This window comes from Furipterus horrens, unplaced genomic scaffold, assembly GCF_987537825.1.
Source record: "Furipterus horrens unplaced genomic scaffold, mFurHor1.1.pri manual_scaffold_6, whole genome shotgun sequence".
NCBI classification, from domain to species: domain Eukaryota; kingdom Metazoa; phylum Chordata; class Mammalia; order Chiroptera; family Furipteridae; genus Furipterus; species Furipterus horrens.
This window is the reverse complement of record NW_028327176.1, coordinates 27,227,472-27,255,174: the sequence shown is the minus strand read 5'-3', so window position 1 is coordinate 27,255,174 and position 27,703 is coordinate 27,227,472. Positions and strand designations below refer to the sequence as shown.

Genomic DNA, 27,703 nt, shown 5'->3' with positions numbered 1-27,703 from the left:
CCTGTATTAGTTCTGTGGCCACTGTAAGAAACTGCCACAAACTTGATGATTTAATCACACCTGCAAAGACCCTTTTTTCCAAGTAAGGTGATCTTCACAGCTTCCAGAGACTTGACATGGATATCTTTTAAGAGGCCATTTTTTCAGTTTTTCATACTCCCCATGCCCCCAGCTCAGATCTAATTCACATACCCTAAAATATACCACATTCAAGTACACAGATGTATAAATTTTAGTATATCCATAATATTGTCTAGAGCAGTTTCATCAACCCAAAATGAAACACTGTATCTATCGGCCATCATTCCTCATTTTCCCCATTTTCCAACCCCTGGCAGCCACTATACTTTTTGTCTCTATGATTTGCCTATTCTGGACATTTTGTATAAGTGGAATTAAACAATTATATGTTCTTTTGAATCTAGCTTCCTTTTTTCACTTAGCATAACATTTTCAAGGCTCATTTGTGTTGTAGCAAATACTAGGACTTCATTCCTTTATGGCTGAATAATATTCCATTGTATGGCTCTAGCACATCTTGATCCTCCCTTCATTGGTTAATGGGCATTTTTGTTGTTTCCATTTATTGGCTACAATGAACAATGCTGCCCTAAACGTTCATGTACAACTTTTTGTGTGGATATGTATCTTAGTCATATGCCTAAAGAGTGGGAGAAACTTTGAGACTGTTTTCCATTTTCCATTCCTACCAGTACTGTATGAGTTCCACTTTCTTCACATCTTCACCAAAACTTAATATCTCTTTTTTATTGTGATGGTTTATTTCTGAGCACTCAGTTCTAGTCCATTGATCTGTATATCTCTATCCTGATGCCACTACCACACTGTTTTGATCCCTGTAGCTTTTTTGTAAGTTTTGAAACCAGAAAAGTGTGAGTCCTCCCGTTTTGTTATATTTTTCCAAATTGTTTGGCTGTTCTGGCACACAACACTTTCTTCAGACAACTTATTGCTTGGTCGGTTGCTTTCTTATTTCCTTGATGGATTAGCGAGCCTCTGAGAATCTGGCTGGCCTTCATGATTAGGTAAAAACTTTCTCTTCCTACGCTTCAACCTCCCCTTCACAAGGCATCTGGCCAGTAGAGATGTGGACTGTTCTGGGTGAGCTGTCTTAGTCCAGGATGAGGTAGTAAAAGAGGGAATTTGGTGGGATGCATCTGGCCCCTCAAGCAGGAGATCTAAATTTAACTAATCATCCTGCCACCCCCATCCCAGCCTCCCTTCCCCTTTCCTCCTCATCTTGCAGTGTCAGTGTTGGGGTGGCTATAATTCTATCTGGATCTACTTGTAGCCAACACCCCAGCTCTCCTCTGGTGCCTCTGTTATTCCCATCACTCTTCTACTGCTTCCTAAGCATGGGTCATGTAAATGGTGCAGGAAGGAGGATATCTGTCCTGTCAGGTGGGGCATGTGTGGTAAGATGGCCTTCCTGGTGGCATCTCTGGTCAGATCCCTGTGCCTTTGATGGGCCCAACAGGAGTGTCACTTGAGCTGCAGTCACTGATTTCACTGGTACATGGAAGTTTTTCCTTCCCTGTGGGGCTTTAGTCCTTGTCTGAAGGAGACAATAAAAAGGAAGTGTGGGGGAAAGGGAGTGAATCAAAGGGCAGATCTTTTAGAAAGCTTTCAAGAGAAGCAGACCTGCTGCTGGTGCCAGGGTGCTAAGGACCTACAGCTTTTACCTTTTTCAAAATATAGCCCTCAGCTGGGAGCTTTTTTAATGACTAAAAGTGATAAAACCAAGTCTGACTTCTTCATCTCCATGGAGTGCTGGGGGTGTTTCTCCAGTAGCTGTCTGCAGGGTAGGGGACAGCGTGTGCACTGAGGTCAGCTTGGCCCAGTGCCACCACTACTGACTGTGAACTTGGACCTGTTTACCCAACCTCTATGAGCATAGCTTCCTCATTTGTTTAATAGCGATACTTCCCTCACGGTGGTGGGAGCAATTATGGTTCAATAGAAGGAAAGTGTTTATTATCAACAGTAATACTAGTTAACCATTTATTGAATGCTTTCTTTGTGGCAATCCCGATCTTAGTGTGGAAACTAAATTAAGTGGAGTAGAGCCATAAACTGGAATGATTTGAGCATCTGCTATATGTTTAATTCTACACTGGTCTTCATGTGTATGTTTAATTCTTCGAGGTTTGAAAGAAGCTAATTAATTCTACCTCCTCTCCATACAGATTCTAACCCAGTTGAGAACTACACAGAGCAGTCAGATAGAGATTAAAACAGAGACTGTACTATCTGTGAAGGCCGAAACAACACTTGACTCAGACCTACAGCCAAAATGCACCTTCAGCCCTGGACAGCGTGGCTTATTTGGAGCATTGTCCAGTAAACTGAAGAGTCAGGGGTTCGATTCCTGGTCAGGGCACATGTCTAGGTTGTAGGTTTGGTCCCCACTCGAGGGCATGTACAAGAGGCAGCCAGTCGATGTTTTTCTCCCTCTCTTTATCCCTCCCTTCCTCTCTCTCTCTAAAAAGAGAGAGAGAGAAAAAAGGAGGTAGGGAGGAAGAAAAATGCACCTTCATACACACTCCTTTTTCTGTTTCCCAGTTGAATCCTGGTTCCAGACTGGAGGGCCAGCAGTATGAGAAAGAGGCACTAAGGGGCCAGTGTCTGGGGGGTTGATCTGGGGCTCTGAACGTGGTGACATCGGTACTCTGGCTGCTTCCTGAGTCAAGGCTCCGCTCCTTGCCCTCTAGGTAGTCCTGGCTCTGCTGGAGGTCACCAGCCCAGCTTACCTCATCACAAAGATGGCAAGCTCTCTGGAATGTTGCACTAATTCACCAGATCATGCTCTGCATGCACCGTGAAACTTGTTGTCTATTTCAGTTTCTTTATAGCCACTTAACTCTCTGTATCTGTACACAGTGAGTTAACCTGTCTGAGCCCTGGATTCCTCATCTGCGAAGTAAGGATGGTCATACCCAACCCATAGCACATTGAAGGACTGAAGAGAAAGTACTTGGTTGGGCCTTAGTTCATAACAGGCCCTTACAATAAGCCGAAACCTGGGTCCACACCATGGGGCACTCTGCCTTCCATTCCAGATGCTGAGCCTGCTCACTGTGTGCTGGGCACATCTCTATTGGGGCCAAATGGTCAGGGACACGTCTATGGGCTGGAGTCGGAAATGGGGATTTGGGAAAGACAAGGTCTCAACAGAAGTGGGTTATTGAAGGACAAGCATATTGGTGTATGATGGATTTACAGAGGTTCATTGTCTGGGTGCTAGGATTCCAGTCCCATGTTTCAGACCTCCTCTAGGTTGGGGTTGGAAGGGGCGGGGTTGTTTGCGGAAGTGTCAACACCCTGAGCCTCCCTTCAAACCCATATTTAGGACTGTCTCAGGCAGAATGGTGAAGTAAGCACTGGTTTCTCCAAGGCACCCACTTCCTCTTTCAGCATCCTTCACCAAGCCAGCTAGGGAGTGAGTGTCTAAAATACAAATTCACTCTAAGACAGAGGGCAGCAAAATCTGAGCTAAGTCCAGTCCACCGCCTGTTGTACAGCCTGTGAAATGTAGCACAATGGTTTTACATTTTTAGATGGTTAGGAAAAAATCAAAAGAAGAATATTGTGTGACATGAAAATTACGTGAAACTCGAATTCTATTGGAACATCAAGTTGTACTGGAACACAGCCACAACCATTTGTTTCCCTGCTGTCCGTGGCTGCTTTCAGCAGAGCCAAGGAGTTGTGACAGTCAAAATACTTACTCTCTGGCCCTTTAAGCACAAGTTCGCGGATGCCCTGCTCTGAGGTGTTAGAGACTCTCTGTTATGTGCCCAGTGGGATTTGCAGTTGGAGGAAGGGACATACCAATGGCACTTGGGCATTGTGGCAGGCCTACAGAGGGGACTGTGGGTGGGAAGCTTTCCTGACGGCCTTGCAGCCACACTAGACAGGCTAAAGGCCTAGTCCTGCACGGGGCTGCGTCTGCCCACACTGTGAGAGGCAGCATGGAAATGGCAGGGTTCAGGCCTGTGACTTGCTGTGTAGACACCAGGACTGAGAAGTGGATTAATAACCTTTAGTGAGCCTATCCCACCAGCTTCCCTGCCAGGCCGGTGGCGGTGGTTTTACCTGAGGCCCTTCATCTCCCCAGAGCCCAGCAGAGCCTCCCTGGGTTGGCCCTGAGCAGCACGTTCATCTCCCATCTCTCTCCTGTCTCCACAGAATTTGCCTTCTGCCAGGTGGATGCCTCCATCGCCCTGGATCTGGCCCTGGCTGTGCTGTGTGACCTGCTCCAGCAGTGGGACCAGCTGGGCCCCGGGCTCCCTGTCCTGCTGGGATGGCTGTTGGAAGAGGGTGGCGCCCTCACAGTCAGTGTGGAGAGCGAGCATCAGGTAGCCAGTCCTAGGGTCTCAGGGTGGCAGAGGTGGGAATGTCCTAAACCCACTGCATGCAGCACTTAACAGGCTTCCTGGGGCCTGACGTGTCTGCTAAAGCGGTGCTTCTGGACCCTCAGAGCGGTACCGGTTAGGAAACTCTCCAAATGACCATGCAGCCTGCTGGGTGCTGCTGGGCAGCTCTTGTGCTGACTTTGGGGGTTCTGGTCTGTGGGGAGAGAGGACTTTGAAAGAGGTTCCTTGGAAACTGAGAGCTGAATTTGGAGAATCCTTATTAGTCAGCATTGGAGGAGCCAGGGCCTTCTGTGGTAGGGTCTGAAAGTGAAACATTTCCAGAGAATCAGGGGGGACCCTTCCAGGATATTTGCTACTTGAAGAAAACTATTAGCCCCTCCAGGTGAGAGACTAGTCAACATACAGGAAAACTGAGGACTAAGATAAGCAGCAAAAGCATCTTAAGAGCTTAAATTCATATCCACCAGTGTCTGACTCAGATGGCCTTCTGGGCATCACCAGCAGGCTGAGAGTTCCAAAAGCAGCCTGTTTATGGGAAATTCAGAAACAACATAAAGTGTCTGAGATAAAATGACCTTGAAAACACCCAATGTTGTAGAAATTTAATTTCATACTCAGAGACTAGTTAGCGTCTTGAGTTTGGTAATTTGCTGTTTGTCTTGCCGTGAGTTCCCTTCCTCCCTCCTCTCTGATTTCCAGATGTACCTTTGGGTCTAGGGCCCACTCCCATGTTGAGGTCCCCTTTCCAGGCCCCCAAACTATCTTGACTTGGAACCACAAACACATCTTTATCAAAGGTCATGTTAAGTCTAGAGGAAAAAAAATCCCCTCTGGTAGAGAAGTACAACGGGTGAAAATAGAAGGTGACCTTCAAGGCTGCAAGTGGTGTGTACATGCTGGTGTTGACAGGCAAGAGTGGGCCCTCTTTCTGTTGGGGGAAGGGACAGACCTCTTCTACTTCTGGTAGGAGTCTGTTCTGGGCTGGGGCTTGCAAACATCCCCTGGAAGGGTGACTTTTGGCTTTTTCATTCGATTTAGGTGGAAGAAGACTACCTGTTTGAAAAAGTAGAGGTCAACTTTTGGGCTGAGACCCTGATCTTCATAAAATACCTCTACAAGAACCTCTGTCATCTCCTCTCCAAGTCCAGCTCGCATCCCCTCAGCCCTGAGAGGCTCCGTCAGCTTCAAAGGACAGCATCAAGGCAGGGCCACCTTCTTTCCCAGCTCTTCGAAAAGCTGCCACCAACTGCTGAGTTTTTGAAAACAGTGGAGTTCACGAGACTGCGCATTCAGGAGGAAAGGACTTTGGCTTGCCTGAGGCTGCTGGTCTTTTTGGAAGGAAAGGAAGGGGAAGACACCAGAGTTCTCAGTGCTTCCGATTCTCCAGCAGAAGCAAATCTGTTAACTCTTCCAGGAACAGAAATGGCTTGTTGAATAAAGACTTTGGAGGGGGGTGGGGGATGAGGGTGGATTAGCCTCCACTAAACCTACAGGAAATGTGTTGAACATAAATTCAATTTTTTTCCCCGTCATACCTCCCTGACTTCTGTGAGTCTAGTTTTCTTACAGAGGAGTTTTTCTTCAGTTCACTCATTCAAGGTAGCCTGGTTTATTGCAGCTACTGTAGGAAGTGAGGCTACCACGTTGTATTTACTCTGTTTCCAGGTGCAGGCCACCTGTGGGTCTGAATTAGCCTTTTTCGTCCGTCCCCCAGGACCGCTCATGTCCAGCCATAGCCAGCCTGCATTTTCTATGAATCGACTGCACAGAATTGGGTTTTGACATATGATTTCCACCCCTACTCCCCCACTTTTTTTTTTTTTTCCTCAAAGTAGGAGCTGGATTTGTTGGCAAACAGCCCATTTGGTCAGAATTCCTAATTTTATTCCATTTTAGCTAGAGCAGAAATACGTTCCAAATGTTGGATCCTGAGAATATTAAGGATAAACTTTGTACAAATAGTTTTGTTTTTATTACCTGCATGTGTGAGTCCTGAGTGACGTACACATGCCATCTTCATTATTAAAAGAGCCATCAAGAGCTTCTGTCCCCACGAAAATGTCTGTGCTAATGCTAGGGTAACCCAATTTTGCTGCCCAGTGAAAAGAGACCCTTGGCTGTTAGAAGAAACCTGGGGAAAGGAGTGCCAGAATAAATGATTTATTTTTTTTATGCCTACACTGTTTACTATTATTTTCTTAGTGGCAATAACAAGAAGTGTCTCACTTAGGATGCCAGGAAACACATTTATTTATACATTTCAGTAATTGAACCTAGAAACCTTAAGGGTTTTATGCCTTTCCGATCTCAGCCTCTTCTTCAGACACCCAGCAGGTGTCACTCTTGCATACATTTTACTGCTGGTCCTGTTTTTGTTTTTTTTTTCATTGACTTGCCATTTTTAAATTGAAATTTTAGAGTAATTGTAACCCACAGGCAGTTATCTTGAGATTCATAGCTTGGATGGATCATAGCCTCATCCACATTCACTCTTTTAAAGATTTTAGCTATTTTTAAAGAGGGGAAGGGAAGGAGAAAGAGAGGGAGAAGAACATTGTGTGGGAGAGAAGCATCAGTGGGTTGCCTCTCATGTGCCCCCTGACCGGGGACCTGGTCCAAAACCCAGGCATGTGCCTTGACAGGGAATCAAAACTGCAACCTTTTTGGTTTACGGGATGACACCCAACCCACTGAGCCACACAAGTCAGGGCCACCTTAATGTTTCATCCTAGTTATCTGAATCAGCCATTTCAGCAATAATATATAAACTTGGTCCAGCTTTTAGGATCTGTAAATATGTTTAAATACTTCCCAGGGAAGCAGTCACTTAGACTTATGTTATTGATGTGTGAGAGTCTGAAGGGGCAGTTTACAGGAGAGAGTTTGGTATGATCATTTCCTACTGTAGGAAGGGTTATAGTTCAGATATAATTTGTCTCTCCTGGAAAGAGAATCTCACCTATTCCTAAAAACACAGCCATTTTGGAAGTATAAAGAAAGGACTCTATAGGAAGAGGCAGGGAGAAATGTTAACTTTGTGCCCAAAGTTTTGTCCTAAAGAGAACAGGACATTCCCTGGGTGCTTTTGCACCATTCAGCTCAAAATGTGTTTTGTTTTGTTTTGTTGTGATCCTGAATTAACTACCTTACACACTTGATGGAAAGTTGCCAGCCTAACTTTTTTTTTTGCTCTGAGAAGACTTGGCTGGTGAGAAGTCAGGGAATTGTTGGCAAAATGTGCTGATAGCCATCATAGAATATCATGACACCATCCCCACCAAAACCTAGCATTCCCTTTTTTCTCCATTTAAAATGAAATAAAAGCAGTTACATAATAAAGATGTTTTACACCAGCAGGTACTCTGTACCAAAGTATGGTACCAGAGCATGTTTATATGCCATCTCCAGAATCCTTCTACCAAGCCTGCAAAGTGGGTACTCCCATAGCTGTTGACTAGGAGAAATTACCCCAAGTTTCGACCTTGGCTGGCTACGGCCAGCCTGGGAGGGCAGGGGTGACAGATGTATCATGGTTTTGTATCTGAAATCTTATTGCTGACCTCCAGTAGCAGTGGTCAGGGCAATGGCCATCTCACACTTCTGATTCCCAGAGACAGTGGAGAATACCCTACTGTCAGGGCCACCCTCAGAATGTTTGGGATCATTTCAACAAAGCACAAAACAGAACAGTCAGGATTCTGGGAGTGTCAGCCACCAAAGTCCAGCCCTGTCTAAGGGACAGGGTAGGCTAGGTCAGTCTTAAGAGGTTACTACCATGAGTCCAAGATTTGGTGCCCCCTAGCTCTGCATTCATGATTATGTGGACCTCTACCCATCTGGCCATAGTCCAGAGGCCCGGCTTTCACAGTTTTTTATGCTTTGTAAATTTGTTTTAATAAAGAAGAGGGATTATACTTGTTTATCTTTTAAACACCTTTAACAACTTATTTGCAACCTTGACAAAGGTGAGAGATGAGTAAATCAGGAATTCTCTTAGTTTTACCGGAAAACCAAAGTACCAAAGAGTACTTGGTACACAAAAATTAGGTGATTTGCCTAAAATCACATGGTTTGCGAGGGCAGAGTCTGAACTCCAAGCCCGAACTTTCTGATCCTAAAGTCCTTGCAGGCCTACCCTGACTAGCTCCCTGGGCAGGTGTGGCAGGAGTATAGCACTGACCACTGCATTCAAGCTGAACTCTTTCAAGGAGTCCAGTTCCTCGACTGCCAGGCCTATCTCATTCCCTTCCAGGTCAACCGAGAGGAAGTGAGCTCCTAATGTAAATGAGGGCAATGAAACATAAAGATCAATTTGGGAAGGGGGCGTGGGTCCTGTAGCTGCTTTTCCTAACAAACACTATGGCATCTTCCAACTTAGGCCCAATTACAGCCTAGGCTGCCAGGTGTGCAAAATCACGGGCCCCACTCCAGCTTTTTGACAGCCTACTTATAGATGGGGAGTAGCAAGCGTCCCGCACCAGATTTTTTATCTGCACGAGTGGGACTGTCAGCAGCTTTAGCTTCACTGGGCGCTAGGGGGGGGTGTCTGCCCTACACCCGGAGGTGCCCGTAGCATAGCATGCCCCAGCACAGGATTTTGGGGTGTGGGGCTGGCAAGAGGCAACAGGGGCAAACCCATCATCTAAGTCCTCCGTGCCCAATCCTTCCTGGCCCCGGGTCAGCCTCAGCCAGAGCCTTCGGCCCACAGTGAGCAAAGGCGGGGAGGGAAGGGGCTTGGAGTGCGCGCCAGGCCAAGGCTGCAGCGCGCGGGGGAATCTGGCTGGCACCTGCACCCCAACCCCCGGGAGGGCTGGGGAAGGCCGGACCAGCAGACGGACGGGGATGGCGGGAAGTCGCCTCTATGCCTGTGTGGATCTGCCGTCCTTCCCCCCTAACACCGTCCTCCCGGTAGACTCCCCCGCCCGTGAAGCCCCGCGCCACTCCGCGCCTTTGGCCCTGGCTCAAGGTCTTGTGACGTGATTAGCAAAGCCAGCGCCCTGTCCTCAGACTCAGCCCTACCCCGAAGGCCCGGGCGTTCAGGCCCTGTTTACTGCAGCCTGGAAGGGGAGCAGGGCGGAGAAACCAGCCTAGGCTCCTCCCCGCGAGACTGCCGCGGCAGCCGCGCACAGCACCGCCCCCACCCCCACCGTGTCTCCACGTGCAGTCGGGAAAGAGCCTCCACCCACCGGACTTAGGCCCAGAGCCCCCACCCCAACCCATCCTTCGGCCGCAGAACCCTTTGCAAACCAGCGGGGCCACACTAATGGTTGCATTTTGCAATTCCCGTTCCCGGTATAAAACCCAGGGTGAGAGATAAAAGCTCCGCAATTTCGCCTAGCAGGATCGGGCGGGGAAAGACACGTCCAGGATTGCAAAACGCCGGCCACGTTAAACCTGCTGGGGATTTCCGACAGTGCAGCCCCTAAGGAGGGGAGCCGTAGCTTCCCGCCGCCACCCAGCAGCACCCAACTGGGTCGAGCTTTCCGAGCCGCCTCGGGCGCCCTGGTAGCCTGCCCGGACCCAAGGCCTCTTCGCCCCCTCCCGCAGAGGAAAAAAATTGGCGGCGGCCAATGGGAAGCCAGGAAGGTACCTGACGTCCGCGAGCCGCGAGCCGGCGGGCGGCGTTGCCTGGAGACCTCAGCGGGGTTAGCGCTCTGTCCCCTCCCCCGACACGCCCGCCCAGCGGCTGCCGCGCGCTGGGCTCTATATAGTGCGCGAGCTCGCTGGCCTTCGAGTTCCAGCAGTTCGCTAGCTGCCGTCGGCTCCGCGCGGGGGGCGGGCCGGGCACCCCGGGGCGCGGAGAAGCGCTCTTTGCTTCTCTTTCCTTTTCCCCCACGCCGTACTCTTGGGCACCCTCAAAGCAGTCCACTCGGCTTCCCTCTCCCTCTTTTCTCGTCCCCAGCCAACTTTCGGTCTTTCCCCCGCCCCTCTCCCGTTATTCGTCGTGGCTCGAGCTCGGCCGCGCCGCCCCGAGGGTTCCTCCGGACCTCCCTGCCTGCAGCTCCGACCATTACAGAATCCAGAAACATGTCGACCACACTTCTGTCCGCCTTCTACGATATCGACTTCTTGTGCAAGGTACGCGGGGGAGCAGGAGAGAGAAAGGCGGGCAAGCAGGAAGCCCTTCGAGTTTTCAGACTTTGCCTTCTGTCCTCGGCTTTTGGGGGACCCCCCTCCACCTTGACTTTTTGGGGTCGGGGAAAAATCGCCAAGTTTGTAATAGTTGTTTGCCTGTGCCTTGTGGGCGGGGAGAAGAAGCAGGGAGGGAGGAAGGGCTGGAGGGAGCGGCTGTAGCTGTTTAGTTTCTTCCCAGCCGACCGCGGCCACGCTACCCGGGGCTTCCCGGACCGAGTTTGCGCCGCCCAAGCCGGCGGGCTGAGAGGATCACGTGTCGCGACCCAGCGGGGCCTGGAGTGGGAGTCCGGCTCCTACCAACGCGAACTTGATTTTTTTTTTTTTTTTTCGCGTGTATGGGCAGAGGGTGGGGGCCAAGTCGAAATCCGCAAAAAGGAAAAAGCATCAGAAGACTTGCAGTTACTCTGCAACTCGCCCAAACTCCCTCCTTTACCTTTTTTTATCCCTTCCCTGCTCCCCTCCTTTTGGCAGACGGAGAAATCCCTGGCCAACCTCAATCTGAACAACATGCTGGACAAGAAGGCGGTGGGGACGCCTGTGGCCGCCGCCCCAAGCTCGGGCTTTACCCCGGGCTTCCTCCGACGGCACTCGGCCAGCAACCTGCACGCGCTCGCCCACCCCGCGCCCAGCCCTGGCAGCTGCTCGCCCAAGTTCCCGGGCGCGCCTAACGGCAGCAGCTGCGCCAGCGGGGCAGCTGGTAGCCCGGCCTCCTACGGCACCCTCAAGGAGCCGTCGGGGGGTGGTGGCACGGCCCTGCTGAACAAGGAGAACAAATTCCGGGACCGCTCCTTCAGCGAGAACGGCGAACGAAGCCAGCACCTCCTGCACCTGCAGCAGCAGCAGAAGGGGGGCGGCGGCTCCCAGATCAACTCGACTCGCTACAAAACTGAGCTGTGCCGGCCCTTCGAGGAGAGCGGCACGTGCAAGTACGGTGAGAAGTGCCAATTCGCACACGGCTTCCACGAGCTGCGCAGTCTGACCCGCCACCCCAAGTACAAGACAGAGCTGTGCCGCACCTTCCACACCATCGGCTTCTGCCCGTACGGGCCACGCTGCCACTTCATCCACAACGCCGATGAGCGGAGGCCCGCGCCGTCTGGGGGCGCCTCAGGGGACCTGCGCACTTTCAGTGCGCGGGACGCGCTGCACCTGGGCTTCCCTCGGGAGCCGCGGCCCAAGCTGCACCACAGCCTCAGCTTCTCAGGCTTCCCGTCGGGCCACCACCAGCCCCCTGGGGGCCTCGAGTCGCCGCTGCTACTCGACAGCCCCACGTCCCGTACGCCGCCACCACCCTCCTGCTCCTCGGCCTCGTCCTGCTCCTCCTCCGCTTCATCCTGCTCATCGGCCTCGGCGGCCTCCACGCCCTCTGGCGCCCCGACGTGTTGTGCCTCGGCAGCGGCAGCAGCTGCGGCCGCCCTCCTGTACGGGACGGGGGGCGCAGAAGACCTGCTGGCACCTGGTGCTCCATGCACTGGCTGCTCGTCTGCCTCGTGTGCCAACAACGCCTTCGCCTTTGGTCCAGAGCTGAGCAGCCTCATCACGCCACTCGCCATCCAGACGCACAACTTCGCCGCGATGGCTGCCGCCTACTATCGCAACCAGCAGCAGCAGGGCCTGGTGCCCCCCGCGCCGCCCCCGGCGCCACCCAGCGCGCCCCTCCCTGCCTGTGCCGCCGCGCCACCTTCGCCACCCTTCAACTACCCGCTGCCGTGCCGTCTGTCCGAGTCGCCCGTGTTCGACGCGCCCCCCAGCCCTCCTGACTCGCTGTCGGACCGCGACAGCTACTTGAGCGGCTCCCTGAGCTCAGGCAGCCTCAGCGGCTCCGAGTCCCCGAGCCTCGACCCTGGCCGCCGCCTGCCCATTTTCAGCCGCCTCTCCATCTCCGATGACTGAGGCAAGAGGGCGCCAGTGAGGAGGAGAGGAGGAAGGGAAGGCCGATTCTGGGGGTGCTGGAGGGTGCTCCTGCATTCTCGCCCATGCTAGGGAGTTGGGGGGGTGTTACAGGCCACAAGCAGACTGCAGGCTGGACCGAGCACTTGGACTCGAACTTGTGTGCCAGGGGGGCCCCGCCCCTCCCGTTTCGGTTTCCTCTCGTTTTGTTTTGTTTTGTTTTTTATTATTTTTATTATTATTACGAAGTTTCATTCTTGTTGAGCAAAAAAAAAAAAGCCAACGAACTTTTTGTATTGATGAACAAAATATTCACAACTGAGCAGTTGTGATGCGAATAGAACAAAAACAAACACTTAAACTTTCTAAACTTTTTTAGGTCTCAGATGAGTTTGGGACTTTAGGAAAAATCAACCCAGCACCAGCAGCTACCAGCCACCATTCCATATCTTCACTTGAAAAGCATTAGTTACAGTCCAGATGTGGGAACTCTTTTATCTTGAAAGAAGTTCCTTATTGTCGTTTGTCTCAGACCAGTGTAAACAAACCAGCCAAACCACCACCTTGCTGAACCTATAAGCTTAAAATTTAATATTCTGCCAAGAATATGCCTTGATAGTAGGCTCCATAGGTTTGTTTTTGTTATTTTGGTTTGTTTTTTTTTCCGAGTTACATGTGTCTGGAAAAAAAGAACCTTGCATTCCAAAGTTTCATACTGGGTTACTGGTTTCGTTGCCACCACTTAGTGGATGTTTAATTTAGAACCATTTTGTCTGCTCTCTCTGGAAGCCTTGGGCAGAGCTTAGTTTGCAATTGTTGGTGAATAACTGCTGAATTTTTAGCTGTTTTGAGTTGATTCGCACCACTGCACCACAACTCAATATGAAAAAACTATTTAACTTATTTATTATCTTGTGAAAAGTATACATTGAAAATTTTGTTCATACTGTATTTATCAAGTATGATGAAAAGCAATAGATATATATTCTTTTATTATGTTAAATTATGATTGCCATTATTAATCGGCAAAATGTGGAGTGTATGTTCTTTTCACAGTAATATATGCCTTTTGTAACTTCACATGGTTATTTTATTGTAAATGAGTAAAAAAATCTTAATTTAAGAGATTGTATGTAATATTTATTTCATTAATTTCTTTCTTGTTTACGTAAATTTTGAAAGATTGCATGATTTCTTTACAGAAATCTATCTCGATGCTGTGGAAGTAGTTTAAGGAATATCTATAGAATGTATAATGGTTGTAGCCCATCCAACTTTAAAGAAAAGGTGACCACATAACTTTTCAATCAGGCTTAAATGTGGCCATGCTTTTCTCATTCCAACTTTATAAATTAGCAAAAATGTTTTTGTTTGCTTATTCCACCAGTTCTACTGTGACATAATTCTGCGTATAAAAACATGTAGCAATAATGGGGGGGGTAGTCTCTCACCGTGCCTTTGGAAGGGCCAGAACTAGCCTTAAATCTTCCTCAACCAAATAAGTATTTTGTCTATTAGTGCTTGAGAGAATTTGAATGTAGGATGGGTTCAACTGCACAAAAGGAAAAGTTTTTACCACTTTTTTTTTATATAGATAAAGTGAAGAGGCCACATCTTAGTGCTAAAATAATAGTATGTATTACATGAATATGCCTTGTTTAATTACAGAAAATTCCAAAACTTGTACTATTTCTTTTCCCATGTAGAAAGGCAGGAGTGCTTTCCTGAACAGCGGATGAATGAGCAGTAGCTTTTAGTTTGTATGTACGTAGGTACAGTTGGAGCACTATGTATGTATGTACTCTGGACTACTTTAACAGAAGTAGGTATTTGAATGTAACAGGATAAGTCAACTTGAGTTGTAATATATTTCGGGGAATCAGTTCACTACAAATTGTGACTGTAAACATTGTACTGTAAATGTTTTGTAGTTTCCCCCAATAAAAATTTTGGGAAAAAAAGGTATGCTTGTCTAAGATAGCTATTTTATTTTTAATGGGGATATCTAGCTTCCTATCGTTTTATCAAATCTGGCCCAGACCTCAGGGGTTGGGGGCTACGACTTAGAGAGCTGGCAGAGCCTGCCCCTCCATATTTTATAGTAAGCTCTTCAGCTGAAAAGTAATTATTTGGACTGTCAAGGGCATTAGTTAGCTGTTCCCCTTGGTAATAAGATGCATCCCAGTGTTGGCTGGTGGCAAGGCCTGGCTGAGAGGCCTTGAAGGGGTGTGGCTGGCCTATGAGTCACCAAGTGGATCACGTGTCTGCAGCGGCAGCTGAAGGTCCGATTTTTTTTTTTTTTTTTTTTTTTTGCTGGGACGCTATGGGAACAGAACTGCTTAGGTGGTGGGGAAGGGAAGAAGGCCCTGCTAGGCTGTGGGCTGCAGGTCCTTAAGAGTGCTGAACTGGAGGTGGGGGAGGGGTGTTGGTTGGGCCTGGGATTTGCCTGGACTTTGGAAAGCCTAATTGTGTCCTTGTCCAGAGAGGAGGGAAAAGGACAGAAGATTAAACAGGTTAAACTTATATCTGGGCAATGTTTGTTTATGTGGACAGCTTCCTCCTGGAGTGAGAGCACACACGTTTTTTATGCAAGAGGCTTAGTGTCTGAGTGGCTACAGAGCAAATTCGACCCAGGTCTCTGAAAAAAGGAAAAAAAAGTTTGCTGATTTCCAACATAGTTGAGCAAAACCTTAGTACGGTTTTTCTTACAATCATTTAAAAAATGTAAAAAGCAGGTTCATAAATCAATGTTTTTTCTTCATCGTCCATCGCCCTACCCACCCACCCCATACAGTTAAGACACTTTTTCCAAAGTGGGTAAGAGATTTAGCAAGTTTGTTTTCTTATCTGCAACAGCTGGGCTCTATCAACCAATGCTTGCATCCCCTCTCCCCGCGTCTTCCAGCTGAGCTAGGAGGGGTGGGGAGCAGTCCGCGGCCCCACGGGGCTTCGGGCAGCTGTTTCACGTTAACGATGATTGCGCTGGTGTTAGCTGGAGCGTTTTTGGTGCTTGGCGCGCGCTGCCAAAGAGGATGAGGAACAGTTTCAAAGTTCTCCCAGATGCCGGGCCCATGGCTGAGGGCCTCATTGTTGGGGGAGGGGAAACCCGAGGCCCAGGGGGGCTCCAGGGAGGACCCCGCAGGCTCCCTGGCCTCTTCATGAAATATGTGCTGCGGGGAGGAAAAGTCTAAAATGTGCTCTTTAGACCAGGCTGTGTTTCAAAGCCTTGTTTCCACTTCATTCCGAAACTTATTTTTCTTAAGCACTTTTGATCAGCTGGAATGTTAGACTTCTTTTTGGGGTAAGCCACATTTATTTTTCAAAATTGGTTTCTTTGCAAGCCCAACTGCTATGATCTGATGTTTTGTGTTTTAGACCCAATGGAGCGTGCAAAGTTGAGGGGGAGTCATTCAGAAATTTCCTCTTGCCGGCAGATCAGTGGAGGGTGTGCTGGTCATTGTCTCTGCAGCGACTGGAATTCACAGCAAGCAAAACTCTACTACTACTTGATCACCCTTAGGAAAGTTTTTCGTGTACATTAAAGGAAGGAGAAGTAAAAAACTGCAAGTAAAGACAAGCCGGGATTTCTATCACAGGCTGGGGAGAGGAACTAAACCTGACTCTGGCTCTAAAACTGTGTTACACTCAAGATAAAATTCTTTTGTAGTCAGTTGTGAAAATGCACCCAGAATGGGATGGTTTAGAATGTCCCAATAGGGTGGCATTTCCCAGACTGTTTGAAACGAAGGTGTTTTTTAAACAACCCAATTAGAGTGCACCACCTAAATAATTTCAGAAAAGGGATGCACGTGTGGACATATTTTCCACTCATTCTGTCTGAATCTACTGCTGAGGGCATAAAAGGAAAAAAATATACAAAAAAACTATTGAGAAGGCCAAAGCTCTGCACCCGCCCATGGGAATAGATGGAGGATTGTGAGCTCTGCAGCAGCTCAGTAACCCGGATGAAAGGGCCAGGCCTGTGAGGGCCCAAAACAGTTAGGACTAACAGGCATAGCTCTTGGCTGCAGGTCTGGCCCAGCACTAGGGTGCTCATATTTTTTTTAAAAATTTTATTTATTTATCTTTAGAGAGAGGGGAAGGGAGGGAGAAAGAGGGAGAGAAACATCCGTATGTGGTTGCCTCTCGCTCATGCCCAACCAGGGACCTGGCCCGCAACCCAGGCATGTGCCCTGACTGGGAATCGAACTGGTGACCCTTTGGTTCACAGGCTGGTGCTCAATCCACTGAGCTGCACTGGCCTAGCTAGGGTGCTCAATTTTTAATTCTGCCTGGGGAGGGTCTCAGAAAATCCCCCAAGCTGGACCTGTGCAGCAAGGAACCCCGCTAGAGAGCATTTGAACTGGAAGGAAACCATCCCCAGGCACTCGCTCTTTGGTTTTACTTGTGGTGACAAGAGTAAGGGCAGATGTGACTCTGTCTTGAAAGCGGAAGTTGGGTCTCTGCCTTCCTTGGCCTTGTGAGTTAGTGGGAGTTGACTCGGCCCCTAGAGGCAAAGCTGAGGCAGGCTTACCTTCCTTCAGGGGCCTGTGGCCCCTTTCCCTTGTTACCTCATGTAATTCTGTTTATTTTTTCTTGTTCTCACTCCAGGAGATGTGCAGACCTGTGGTCATCCGGGACAGGTCCAGTTCCATGCTGCTAGTGAGACCAAGGAGGGAGGGAGGGAAAGAGGGAGGGCCAGGGAGGAGCCAAAGCCTGGCAGCTGGGCAGCCCTGCCCAGGAGGAGCCCTGCAGGAAGGACCTGGTCGGGGCCTTGGCTGCAGAAAGCCACAGCACCTCCAGGGCCCACACCTGCCTAGATGGGTTCTTCCAACCTCCCCTGACAGATTGTGCTAGACCTGGAAAGCATATGAGTGTGTATGTGTCTAAGGGTATGTCTGTAGGTGTGGAGGGAGGTCTATGGGAGTGTGTTCATATGGGGGGTATATATGTGTTTGTATCTGTGTCCTTGTTACTGGTTTGGTGTGCACATAGTCGTGGGTATTGCTCTGTGCAGGTGCTCTGGGGTCTGTCCGTGTGGTGTTTCCATGGGAGAGTACTAGGATAGAGGGCCGGCCATCTATGGATGTGTGGATCTGTGTGGCTGTTGGTAGTGTGTGGGCTACATATGTCTGTAGGGTGTGAGTGTCTGTGGGTAAGTATGGAAATTGTGGATTTGGGTGTGTCTTGCTGTGTGTGTATACCTGTGTGGGTGTGGGCCAGGGTATGTCTGTTGCTCTGTTTGTGGGGGGTAGGGGTTTGAGTGTGTCTTTTGCTCTGTGTGTATAGGTGTGTCTGGGTGTGGGTGTGCCTGTTGCTGTGGGTGGCTGTGGCTGTGTAGCTGATGCTGTGTGGGTAGGTGTGTGGGTCTGTGGGGTGTGAGAGAGGACCTGTCAGTGTTGCTGTGTGTTTGGGGCTGGATGTGGGGTTGGGGGGGAGTATGTCCATGTGGGGTGGAGGTGTTAACTCCTACAGAGGAAAAGCAGCCATTTTTAGAAGGCCTCTTTCAAATTAAAAACTGCTTTCAAAACCCGGAAATGATGGCCACGCTGTCATCCGCTTCCTGCAGGGTGGTGGGCAGGCCGAGTGGGAGGGCAGCATACAGGCCTCCAGGCCGGCAGGGACCCCGGACCCATCTTACTGCGGGCACACCTGCCAAGGACAGGCCTCCTGGACCTGACTAGGGACACATTTAGAAACAATTAATTCTCTGGTTAGAGGAGGAAGGGCCCATTTATTTTCATCTGTGCAGAAATAGCTCTCGTCAGATAGGAGTTCTTGTGCCCTCTCGGTAAGAGGCAACTCTGAAATAGAAGGAAAGATATTAAGGACTTGAGGCAGACAAGAAAACTCCTAAACTCTCTGAAACCGAGTTTAAAATATTTCTCTAAAAATAAGCTTTGTTTTTCTTGTGGATTCCTCTGGCAATTGGGCCCTTGTGTCGGGGTGCTTGGCTGGCCTGGGAAGCCAGGCGGAATTTTTTAAAAAGCAAGTGTTTCCCAGCTGTGGCCTTGGAAAGTTCTCTGTTTTCCATTTATTAAACTTCTAGTTTCCGGCTAATTAAAATTATTTTCAAATAAAACTCCCTGGCCCAGCAATATTTGATGAAACACAGAATTCCCAGTGACACCCCCCAACCCTCCCCCCCACTGCAGGAGATCTGGCGGGCTGTAGGGTGGCCTGTGACCCCTCCACTGGGCCGGTGCTGGTTTTACCAGAAGGAGGGAAGGCTTTGAAATGCATGCCCAGCGTCTTGTCTTACCAAGTCCCATCGTTCCTGTGGTGACTGGGGTGAGAGGCTCCTTGCAGAGCCGTCTCCAAGCCCCGCACTGCTTGACAAGGGGCTATGGGTCATCAAGAAGCTGCTGTTTCTTTCCCTGCGACCTTGAGCAGAGAAGAGGTGCATTTCAGGGGACAAGAACTCAGTGAGTATGTTGCAAGTGATGCTGTGCTCCCTGGCCTGACTACTGTTGAAGATTCAGATCCAGTCTGGCCAATGTGCCAGGACTTTATTGAGCATCTACTGGATGCCCAGACTGCCAAGGACACATGTTGTTGTGAAGGTAGAAACCAGAAATGCTACAGGCAGGATGCACGTATTGCTGAGGGCCAGAGGTGGGGTGATTCCAAGTTGCTGGCAGGTCCCCCTCTCTGCCCTGGCATTTAGTCCAGACACCACAGGAGTGGGATGCTAGGACTGCTGGTGGGACCTTTCATTCATCCCACAGATAGTTCTTGATCATCTAGTAAATACCTGCACGGGGTAACAGATGAGCTGACAGATGCCATCCCTGCCTTCATGGAACATACATAACATTTTCAAGGTTCATGCGGCAGTATAATACTCCATTATATGGATATACCACATGCTGTTTGTTTATTCATCAGCTGATAGACATTGGAGTTGTTTTCACCTTTTGGCTATTGTTGAACGATGTTGCTGGGAACATCCATGTATATAGTTTTTGTGTAAACGTGTTTTCAATACTTTTCATTGTATACCTAGAAGTGGAATTGCCAGATCGCTCTACCATTTAACTTTATTTTAAAGATTTTATTTATTTATTTATTTGTTTTTAGAGAGGTGGAGGGAGAAAGAGGGGGAGAGAAACATTGATGTGCGAAAGATATATCGATCAGTTGCCTCTTGCACACCCCCAACTGGGGAACCTGGCCTGCAACTCAGGCATGTGCCCTGACTGGGAATCGAACCAGTGACCTTTTGAATCGCAGGCTGGCACTCAATCCACTGAGCCACACCAGCCAGTGCTCTACTGTTTAACTTTTTGAGGATTGCCATACTATTTTCCAAAGTGATACATTGCTTTTTGTAACTATTTAATGTGTGTTTTCCCTACATGCTCTGTGATGTCCATGTGTACACTTCTTCACAATAGCCAAAAAGTGGAAACAACCCAAATGTCCATCAACAGATGGATAAATAAACAAAATGTGGTATAGTCATACAGTGGAATAGTATTTGATTCAAGGTACAACATGAATGAACTTTAAAAATACTATGTTATATGAAAGAAACCAGACACAAAAAATACATATGACATGATTCCACTTATATGAAATGTCCAGAATAAGAAAATTCATGGAGACAAAAAAGAAATTAGTGTTTGACTGGGGCTAGAGGATGAAGGGTAATGACTGCTAATAGATACAGTATTTCTTTTTGGGTTGATGAAAACATTCTAGAATTAGTGGTGATGGTTGCACACCTTGTGAATATACTAAAATTTGTAATGTGTATACTTTGATGAATTTTATTGTATATGAAGTCTATCTTAATTTTTTTAAGGTGTACTAGCTTGACCGATGTGGCTCAGTGGGTTAGGACTCATCCTACAAAGCAAAAGTTTCCAGTTCGATTCCCAGTAAGGGCACTGCCTGGGTTGCACATTCTGTCCCTGGTCAGGGTGCATACAGGGGGCAACTGAACAATGTTTCTCTCCCTCTCTTTCTCCCTTCCTTCCCCTCTCTCTAAAAATACATAAAGTCTTGTAAAAACATTATTTTGTAATTTTTAAACATTTAAAAAAGTATACTCACAAACTGAAATCTGGGGTGTGAAAGGGAAGGGCAGAGACTGAGAGAGCCTCTGTCAGGAAAACTGACCTCTCTTAGGGTCTGGGAAGCTTCTAAAGTAGTAAGGAGGACATAGAGCAAGTAACAGTAAGGCAAAGCCAGCGGAAGTTTTCCAAGTAAAAGGAGCAGTTAGGTGCTTGCTTCAGCAGCAGCACATACACTAAAACTGGAACAACAGAGATTAGCATGGACCCTGCACAGGGATGATGTACAAATTCGTGAAGTGGTCCATATTTTTAGTAAACTAGAATTGTTGCGGTGATCACTTTGTAAGGTATATAGATGTCAAAGCACTGTGTTGTACACCTGAAACTAATATAAAACTGTATATCAACTATAATTTTTTTTTAAAAGAGTAGCTGCCCTGGCTAGTGTGGCTTAGTGGATTGAGAGCCAGCTGCATACCAAAAGGTCACCAGTTCAATTCCCAGTCAGGGCACATTCCTAGGTTGCGAGCCAGGTCCCCAGTTGGGGGAATGTGAGAGGCAACCGATGGATGTGTCTCTCATACATGGATGTTTCTCTCCCTCTCTTTCTCCCTCCCTTCCTCTCTCTCTAAAAATAAATAAATAAAATCTTTTTTTTTTTTTTTAAAGGAGCAGCTAGTGCAAAGGCCCTCTGGTTAGAGAGAGCATGGTTCCAGAGAAGAAAGTAAAGATGGATACAGCACCTGGGGGTGGAGAACAGAGCCAAGTGGCACAGGGTGGGGCTGGGGAAGTGAGCTCAACACTCAAGAGACCACTAGCCTGCCCTCTGCCCCCCTCTAATTCCTGTATCTGAGCAACATATTTTGATGATTTCTACAGAAGAGTCATTGGGACCTTTCACCCCAGAGCTCAGTAGATTATCATCAGCAGTAGAAAGAACTGGGACTCTGAAGTCAGAGGTGGGGAATGGGTCCCAGTAGCTGCCAATTACCCACTATGTGACCTTGAGCACAGTTCACCATCTCTTGGAACCTCAGTTTCTCCATTTAAAAAAAAGGGGTTAACCTATTGTCCTTGTTTTTGTTATAAAGATTGAGATAATATTTGCCAAATGCTTTGCCCAGTGCCTGGAGGTGGTAAGTATTCAATAAGAATCAGCTGGCTATTATTATTATCATTATGCTTCATTACCTTCATCTTCCCTTTCTCCCCCAGCTCATGGTCACAGGCCTCCCAGTTGCAATGCCTTATAGATTCTAATAGTGACTCTTTATGGAACGCCTGTTATGTACTAAAGCTTTAGGTATGTTAATAACAGCCTGTACATCTACCCAAGACTGAGGGACTATTACCTTCCCTATTTCAAGGATAAGGAAACTGAGCTCAGAGAAGTTATATGCCCAAGGCCAAGCAGCTGGGAAAAGGCTGAAGCAGAGTTCAAAGGCATCTAAGCTGTTGATTCTTCAAATCGCCCCAGGCTGCCTCTCTGACTCCTCTTGCCCTGCCTCACTCCCACACCATCTGTAAACCCAGATTTCCATCCACATCTACACTTTAAAATCACAATTAGTTTAAGCCATCCTTTGCTCAAAATTCTCACTGAGAATAAAATCTACAATCTCAGCAAGGCCTACAAAGTCCTACATTACTGGAGGACCCGCACCCACAGCCCCTCTCCTTTCTGACCTGACTCTCCCTCCATCATCCCGCTCCACCACACAGGCCTCCTTGCTGGCCTTGATCATACTGGGCCTCCTCTCCGCCTCAGGGCCTTTGCACTTGCTATTCCCGCTGTCATGCTTTTCTACACAGCCTGTTTCCTTCAATTTTCTGCTAAGGGTCACCTTTTCAGGGGCCACCCAGACCACTGTCTCTAAAACAACAGCCCCATCTGATAGTTCTTCTCTCTCATCCTGCTTTATTTTCCCTAGGATTTGTCATCCTCTGACATATTTTTTAAATTTTTTATTGATTTTAGAGAGAGAGAAAGGGCGGGAGGGAGGGAGGGAGAAGCATCACTTTATTGTTCCACTTATTTATGCATTCATTGGTTGTTTCTTGTGTGTGCTCTGACCAGGGATCGAACCCACAACCTTGGTGTGTCAAGATGAAGCTCTAACCAAGTAAGCTAGCCTGCCATATTTAAAATACGACATATTATAAATGCTTTTGCATATATATATATATATATATATATATATATATATGTGTGTGTGTGTGTGTGTGTATTCCTTCCTTCTTAGACTGTAAGCTTCACACCTAATCAATAGGCGCCCAATCTAGGGGCATCAGGAAGGTCCCCTTCTCTGCCCCAATCAAACTCTCCCAGCCACACAGGCCTCAAGATGAGAGTGGAAACTGCTTTCCTTTGGAAATTCTGTTAGAGCTGCCCTGTCCCATATGGTAGGCACTAGCCACATGGCGCTATTTAAATTTAAAACTCACTTCCTCAGTTGCACTAGCCACATTTCAAGTACTGTAATTGGTAGCCACCTGAAGGTAGGGACTACTGCACTAAACAGCATGGACTACATCCATTACCTCAGGAAGTTCTGGTGGACAGCACGGCTGTTCTAGAATGTTCTATTATAATACAAACAACTGTAAAGAAGGAAGCCCCTAACAGCCAAGCCTTGAAAGGTTGTCCTTTTCCAAAGCAAGTCCTAGGACACAACCAGGATGCCACTGAACTCTACCTCCCCTCACAAGCCAAGAGAGTCCAGTATATTCCAAAATGACTGCTCTGTCCAAAAGACGGTATATGCCAGTGGGGGTGTGTATGTGTGAAGGGACTGCCCACCACGTGGTGGCACCTCACAGCCCTGCCCAGTAGCTGGGGACCTGCCTCCTCACCCCTGGACGTAGACTCCCTCACACAAGCCCTCCGGGCGTTCCTGTCTGCACAGCTGTGGTACCACATCCATCCAGTCGCCCACACCAGAACTGGCAGCCCCCTGCAGTCTTTCTCTGGCTCCCCTCTCGCCCTTTCCTCTAGGCTGCCCAACCTGACGGCTGCCTAACCGCGTCTAGACACTGCATCTTCTTCTCTGTCTTTACCACCTCAGACCCTCAGGTTCCCCCTCTCACCAGGACAGCAGGTGAACCAGGAGCCCCAGATGCTCCTCTTAGCACCACCCCCCGACCCTGGGCCAGTTTCTAAAACACAGGTGATCATGCGCCTCCTGCCCAAAGACCCTGAAGGGTTCCCTCACCCCCCAGTCCAAAACCAGGCTTCCAACCTGCTCTTTGAGGCTCTGCCTATCCACTCCATTGCCCTGGAGCAGGGCTGATGGCACATGCTTCCTTGGCCTCAGCTGAATCTCAGCCTCAACCCTCCACCTCCCCACCCCCAGCCCCTGCCCCTAAGGGCCCCTGGCAGGACTTACAGAAGCACACAGCACATGGTCCTTCCTATACCTCTGTCCTTCTCTACAGCCTGGGTGTGCCTTCAAAGCGAGAACCATCCCATTTCTCTTTGTACACCCCAACCTACCTCCTAGAAGGGCTTCAATAACTGCAGAGAACCCCTGGGAATAGTGCTGTTCTCTCCCGTTTGACAGATGAAGAAAATGGAGCCCAGGGAAATACAGACACTCGCCCAAGGTCTCCCAGCTCACGGATGGTGGAGCCAGGATCCACCCACGTCCACACCCCATACAAGGACAGACTGCCCTAGCCGTTCACAAGACAGAAAATGGCACTGCTCCTTGGTAGGCATGGCCTCTCATTGTGTTTTTCCTTATTCCACGTTCATGCAGGCTTGTCCCGAATATCCAAATTGTACACGTTGACTCCTAATACATTCAAATGGAAAAGTCCCTCCTAACCTTGCTCCTCAGTCCCACTCAGCAGAGCTGGCCACTTGGTGACCGCTTTGTGTGAGAAGTTCCAGAAATTTGATTGTGCGGCTCTGTAAATATTTACACACACACATTCATGTGTGGTTTCAGTTCACAGGAGGGGTCCGTGCAGCACCTCCTGCCCTCACTCAGCATGCCAGCACCTTCTTCCCCAGCCGCGTGGTAGTCCACGTGGGAGGCCCAGTGGTGGCCGCCAAGGCCCCGCATTACTTCCCTCTTATGCACATACTTACACACAGGCTCTTGGGTGAATGTTTCCATCAGATGAATCCCCCAGAGGCAGCGTTACTGAGATGTGGGGTGGCCCCCATGGTTCTGTGGAGATGATATGTACTTAAAACCCTGACACCTGCCAGCCTAGTAACCCTCCAAAAATGTTGCACTTCATGCCCCCCACCCCCCAAAACACACACCTTTCTCATTGCCTCAGAGACCATTTTCACCCCAGTTCACTCCCTATGTGGCTGTTCTGAGTTGCTGTCTTCCACGTAACAGGAGCTGCCCCTAGGGGTCTGGTCTTTCTCTGTCCCCTGTCCTGTTCTCTAGTCCTCCAGTGGCAAAGCCCGGTCTCCCCCCAGCTCCAGGCTCCTGGACAACAGCTCATGGCTATCTACCCTCCAGGTTGGTGGCAAAGATTGCAGCTGCCCTCTGGAGCCCCAGGCAGGTGAGTCAGTCCCACCAGGCTCAGGCCACCTGGGGCTTGAGGGCCAGGAAGTGAGAAGGTGTGCCCACTAGAACTGTGACTGTTGGTGGGGGCAGCAGAAACCCTCCTGGGACAATAGTGTTGCCTGTGGAGGGTGTGCACTGTGTAGGTGTGTCTCTGTGAGAGCGTGCAGGTGAGTGTGTCTGTGCACAGGAGCGGGAGTCTGAGTGTGTGCCAGCGTGCGTGTGTGTCTCAGGGGCGGTTGTGGCAGGCGTTATGTAATGGAGGCGCTCCCTGGGGCCAACAAACCACAGTGGTGTAACCGCCAGCCGGCTGGGTCACCAGAAGGAAAGGAGGGAAAATGTAAACACATTCTGGGCCTTCCCCTGGCCCACCACAAGCAGGCCCTGGACTGGGCAGCAATTCCAGTTCTCCATTCCCACCCCCTTAAGCCCTGTGGGCTGGCCTGCAGGGGAGTGATAAGGGAGGCCCAGGAGACCAAGACCAAGTGACAGGACCAAGAAGAGAGCCCAGCGAGGTCTACCTCGGTTTCTGCTGGGTCCTCCATAGGCTGTGCATCCCCCCAAATGAGGCGTGCTGGCTTTCTCACCCCTAGTCTCTTAAGTGCCTTTGGGGACTCCTTTGCCCCATAAGCCTCTGCCTGGCATTGGAGCCCAGCACCCTGCAGGCAACCAGTGTGGACTGGCTGCTCACCTGCTCCCATCCTTGGTGGCCTTGGGGTGCAGAGGTGCACCTCCTCCCTGCTCCCCACACCTCATCTCCAGGCCAGCCACATTCCTTCCGGCCATCTCCCAGCTGCTCAGCTCTTTAGCACCACACCTGAGGCTCTCTCTTCCAGTTCCAGCCTCCCTTACCTGCTCCAGGCCAGTCCTTTCTCTCTGCACTGAACTTCTGCAGCGCCTCTGGACACACAGCCTGATATATGGCCGTGTATGATGGTCCCTTGTTCTCCAGTTGTTTATTTTAGTAATAATGGCCACAATTTATGCAGTACTCTCTGCCAAACCTGGTCCCTTGAGGTGCCTTCATTAGCACATGTCATCCTCCCATCAACCCTAGAAGGTGGCATTCTTACCACCAGTACATAGCCAAGAACCCAGGCAGAGAGAGAACGGGTGAGTTATCCATGGTCACAGTTACACCTCGCAGATTCTGATGGCAGAGCCTGTGTTCATAACCTCCTATAGCGAAGCTCCATCTCCCCACATCTCTCAGCTCTTGGAGCGCAGGAGCCTCTCCTTGTCCCACCCCAACCCCCTGACATGGAGCCAGCTGGGCACCTGCTAGATGCTCACATAAAGGTAGTGGCTGGCATATAGTTGGTAACTTTTAACTGCTTATTGACTGGATAACTGGTTCAACAGAACAGAATGGAATCTTTTACTCAGATCAATAGAGAGATAGGCTAAGAGCAGGGTTTTGGGAGTCACACAGCCGGATGATTATAGGCAACTTGTGAATCTGAGCCTCAGTTTCCTCATCTGCAAAGTGGGAATGGCTGTCTTCCTCACAAGGTTACTGAGAGGATTATATGCAACATGTTTGTGGCAGGCTTGGCTCAGTGCCTGGCATGCATTGGGTAGTCAATAAATGCCTGCTGCCAGTGTCCCCCTCCCCCTTTCAGTGGTATTTCTGGACAAGCCTCTTTCCCTGTTTTACAGGTGAGCAAACTGAGGCCCAGAGAAACGCCTTTTCCGAGATCTTGCAAGGTCTTGATTGTAATTGCACGTTCCTGATTCCTCAGACTCTTACCAACACAGGCCAGCATTTTTCATCCAGGACTATGCATAGAGGTGGTGGGGTAACTGAAGGAAGATATCTTTCTAGACTTTAACAAAGTTTCTGACGAGCTCAAGGATAGTGACTCCTAAGAAAGATAGACACCTACATCTTCCCATGCCAGTGAGGGGAGGAGTTAATCAGGGAGGGCTTCCAGGAGGAGGCAGGTATCAGTGCAACCCTGACTCTTAAAGGAGGAAGACACTCTGGTACAGGCTGCAATTACTTGGAGGTGGATTTGCCTGGGCCTCTATGCACCCCACCTGTACTGAATTTCACTCTGAAAAGATGGGCCATAGGCCTAGCTCTCATAGGGTGAGGGGCCAGTGCGATGAGTCCTTCCTCGCATCCTCATTCACTTGAGCTTCAGACTATTTGAATAAGGCTATCGCTACCACCTCAGGGTGACCTTCCCACTAAAATGTCAATTCCAGGGTTGTTGTTTTTTGTTTGTTGTTTATCTCTTTTAATGTGTTCCCAGTGCTTAGAACAGAGCCTAGCCTAGAGTAAGTGCCAACAAATACTTGAAGAAATGATCCCATTATCTCTACCCTCCTGCCAATTGCACATTCACACCAGGTGTCTTTACTCCTGCCCTGTTATGTTCCTGCCAGCAGTGTCCTCCCAATGTCTTTTCCTGGCTGTATCATGCTACCTCTTGCAAAAAGACTTCCAGGACCACACAGGCCTGCCGACTGCACAGCCTCCTCTCTCCCACCTCATCACACTGAAGGTGGTGCCCAACCAAGTTGCTCTCTCCTTCTCTTAGCTCAGGTTGATTTCAGAGGAGGAACGTAGGTGAGCAGGCTAGCCACCTGGGCCTTTGTAGGGAGCAGGTGTGGACAGTCAGTCCAAGGCATGGGAGATGAGGGCTCCTGATACCTATTGGTTTGCCCAGGGGCGAGAGATGAGAGCGATACTCTCCTCTTTTGCCCAGCAAGGCCTTTTGCTCCAAGT

General features: G+C 49.1%; 2 protein-coding genes, 1 long non-coding RNA gene and 1 other non-coding gene across 4 annotated transcripts in view; 3 read left to right on the top strand and 1 right to left on the bottom strand.

The window, feature by feature from the left end:
* THADA (THADA armadillo repeat containing) overlaps nt 1-6,575 on the top strand; it is a 285,790-nt gene extending 279,215 nt beyond the window's left edge. The window contains exons 36-37 of the mRNA XM_090281217.1: nt 4,210-4,379; nt 5,436-6,575. Of these exons, the coding sequence (XP_090137343.1) occupies nt 4,210-4,379; nt 5,436-5,831 (566 nt within the window). The 3' untranslated portion in view covers nt 5,832-6,575. The remainder of the gene's footprint in view (nt 1-4,209; nt 4,380-5,435) is intronic.
* A 3,541-nt stretch (nt 6,576-10,116) lies between these two features.
* On the top strand, nt 10,117-14,385 carry ZFP36L2 (ZFP36 like 2 zinc finger CCCH-type). The gene is made up of 2 exons (XM_090281216.1): nt 10,117-10,475; nt 11,004-14,385. The coding sequence occupies exons 1-2, from the start codon at nt 10,425-10,427 to the stop codon at nt 12,423-12,425; spliced, it is 1,473 nt and encodes a 490-aa protein (XP_090137342.1). The 5' UTR covers nt 10,117-10,424; the 3' UTR covers nt 12,426-14,385.
* Nucleotides 14,386-18,138: 3,753 nt separating this feature from the next.
* LOC150005881 (uncharacterized) lies at nt 18,139-24,125 on the bottom strand. Its single transcript, XR_016511706.1, has 3 exons — nt 23,937-24,125; nt 18,685-18,806; nt 18,139-18,226 (listed from the first exon to the last, which is right to left on the bottom strand). It is a non-coding gene; the product is annotated as an uncharacterized LOC150005881 (long non-coding RNA).
* Nucleotides 20,650-20,754, top strand: LOC150005882 (U6 spliceosomal RNA). The gene has a single exon (XR_016512077.1). It is a non-coding gene; the product is annotated as a U6 spliceosomal RNA (small nuclear RNA).
* Nucleotides 24,126-27,703: the final 3,578 nt, after the last annotated feature.

Bases quoted from the DNA above. Each gene is read 5' to 3' on its own strand.
- ZFP36L2 (XM_090281216.1), top strand. From the start codon at position 10,425: ATGTCGACCACACTTCTGTCCGCCTTCTACGATATCGACTTCTTGTGC. The intron at 10,476-11,003 runs GTACGCGGGGGA...TCCTTTTGGCAG, and splicing joins ATATCGACTTCTTGTGCAAG to ACGGAGAAATCCCTGGCCAA.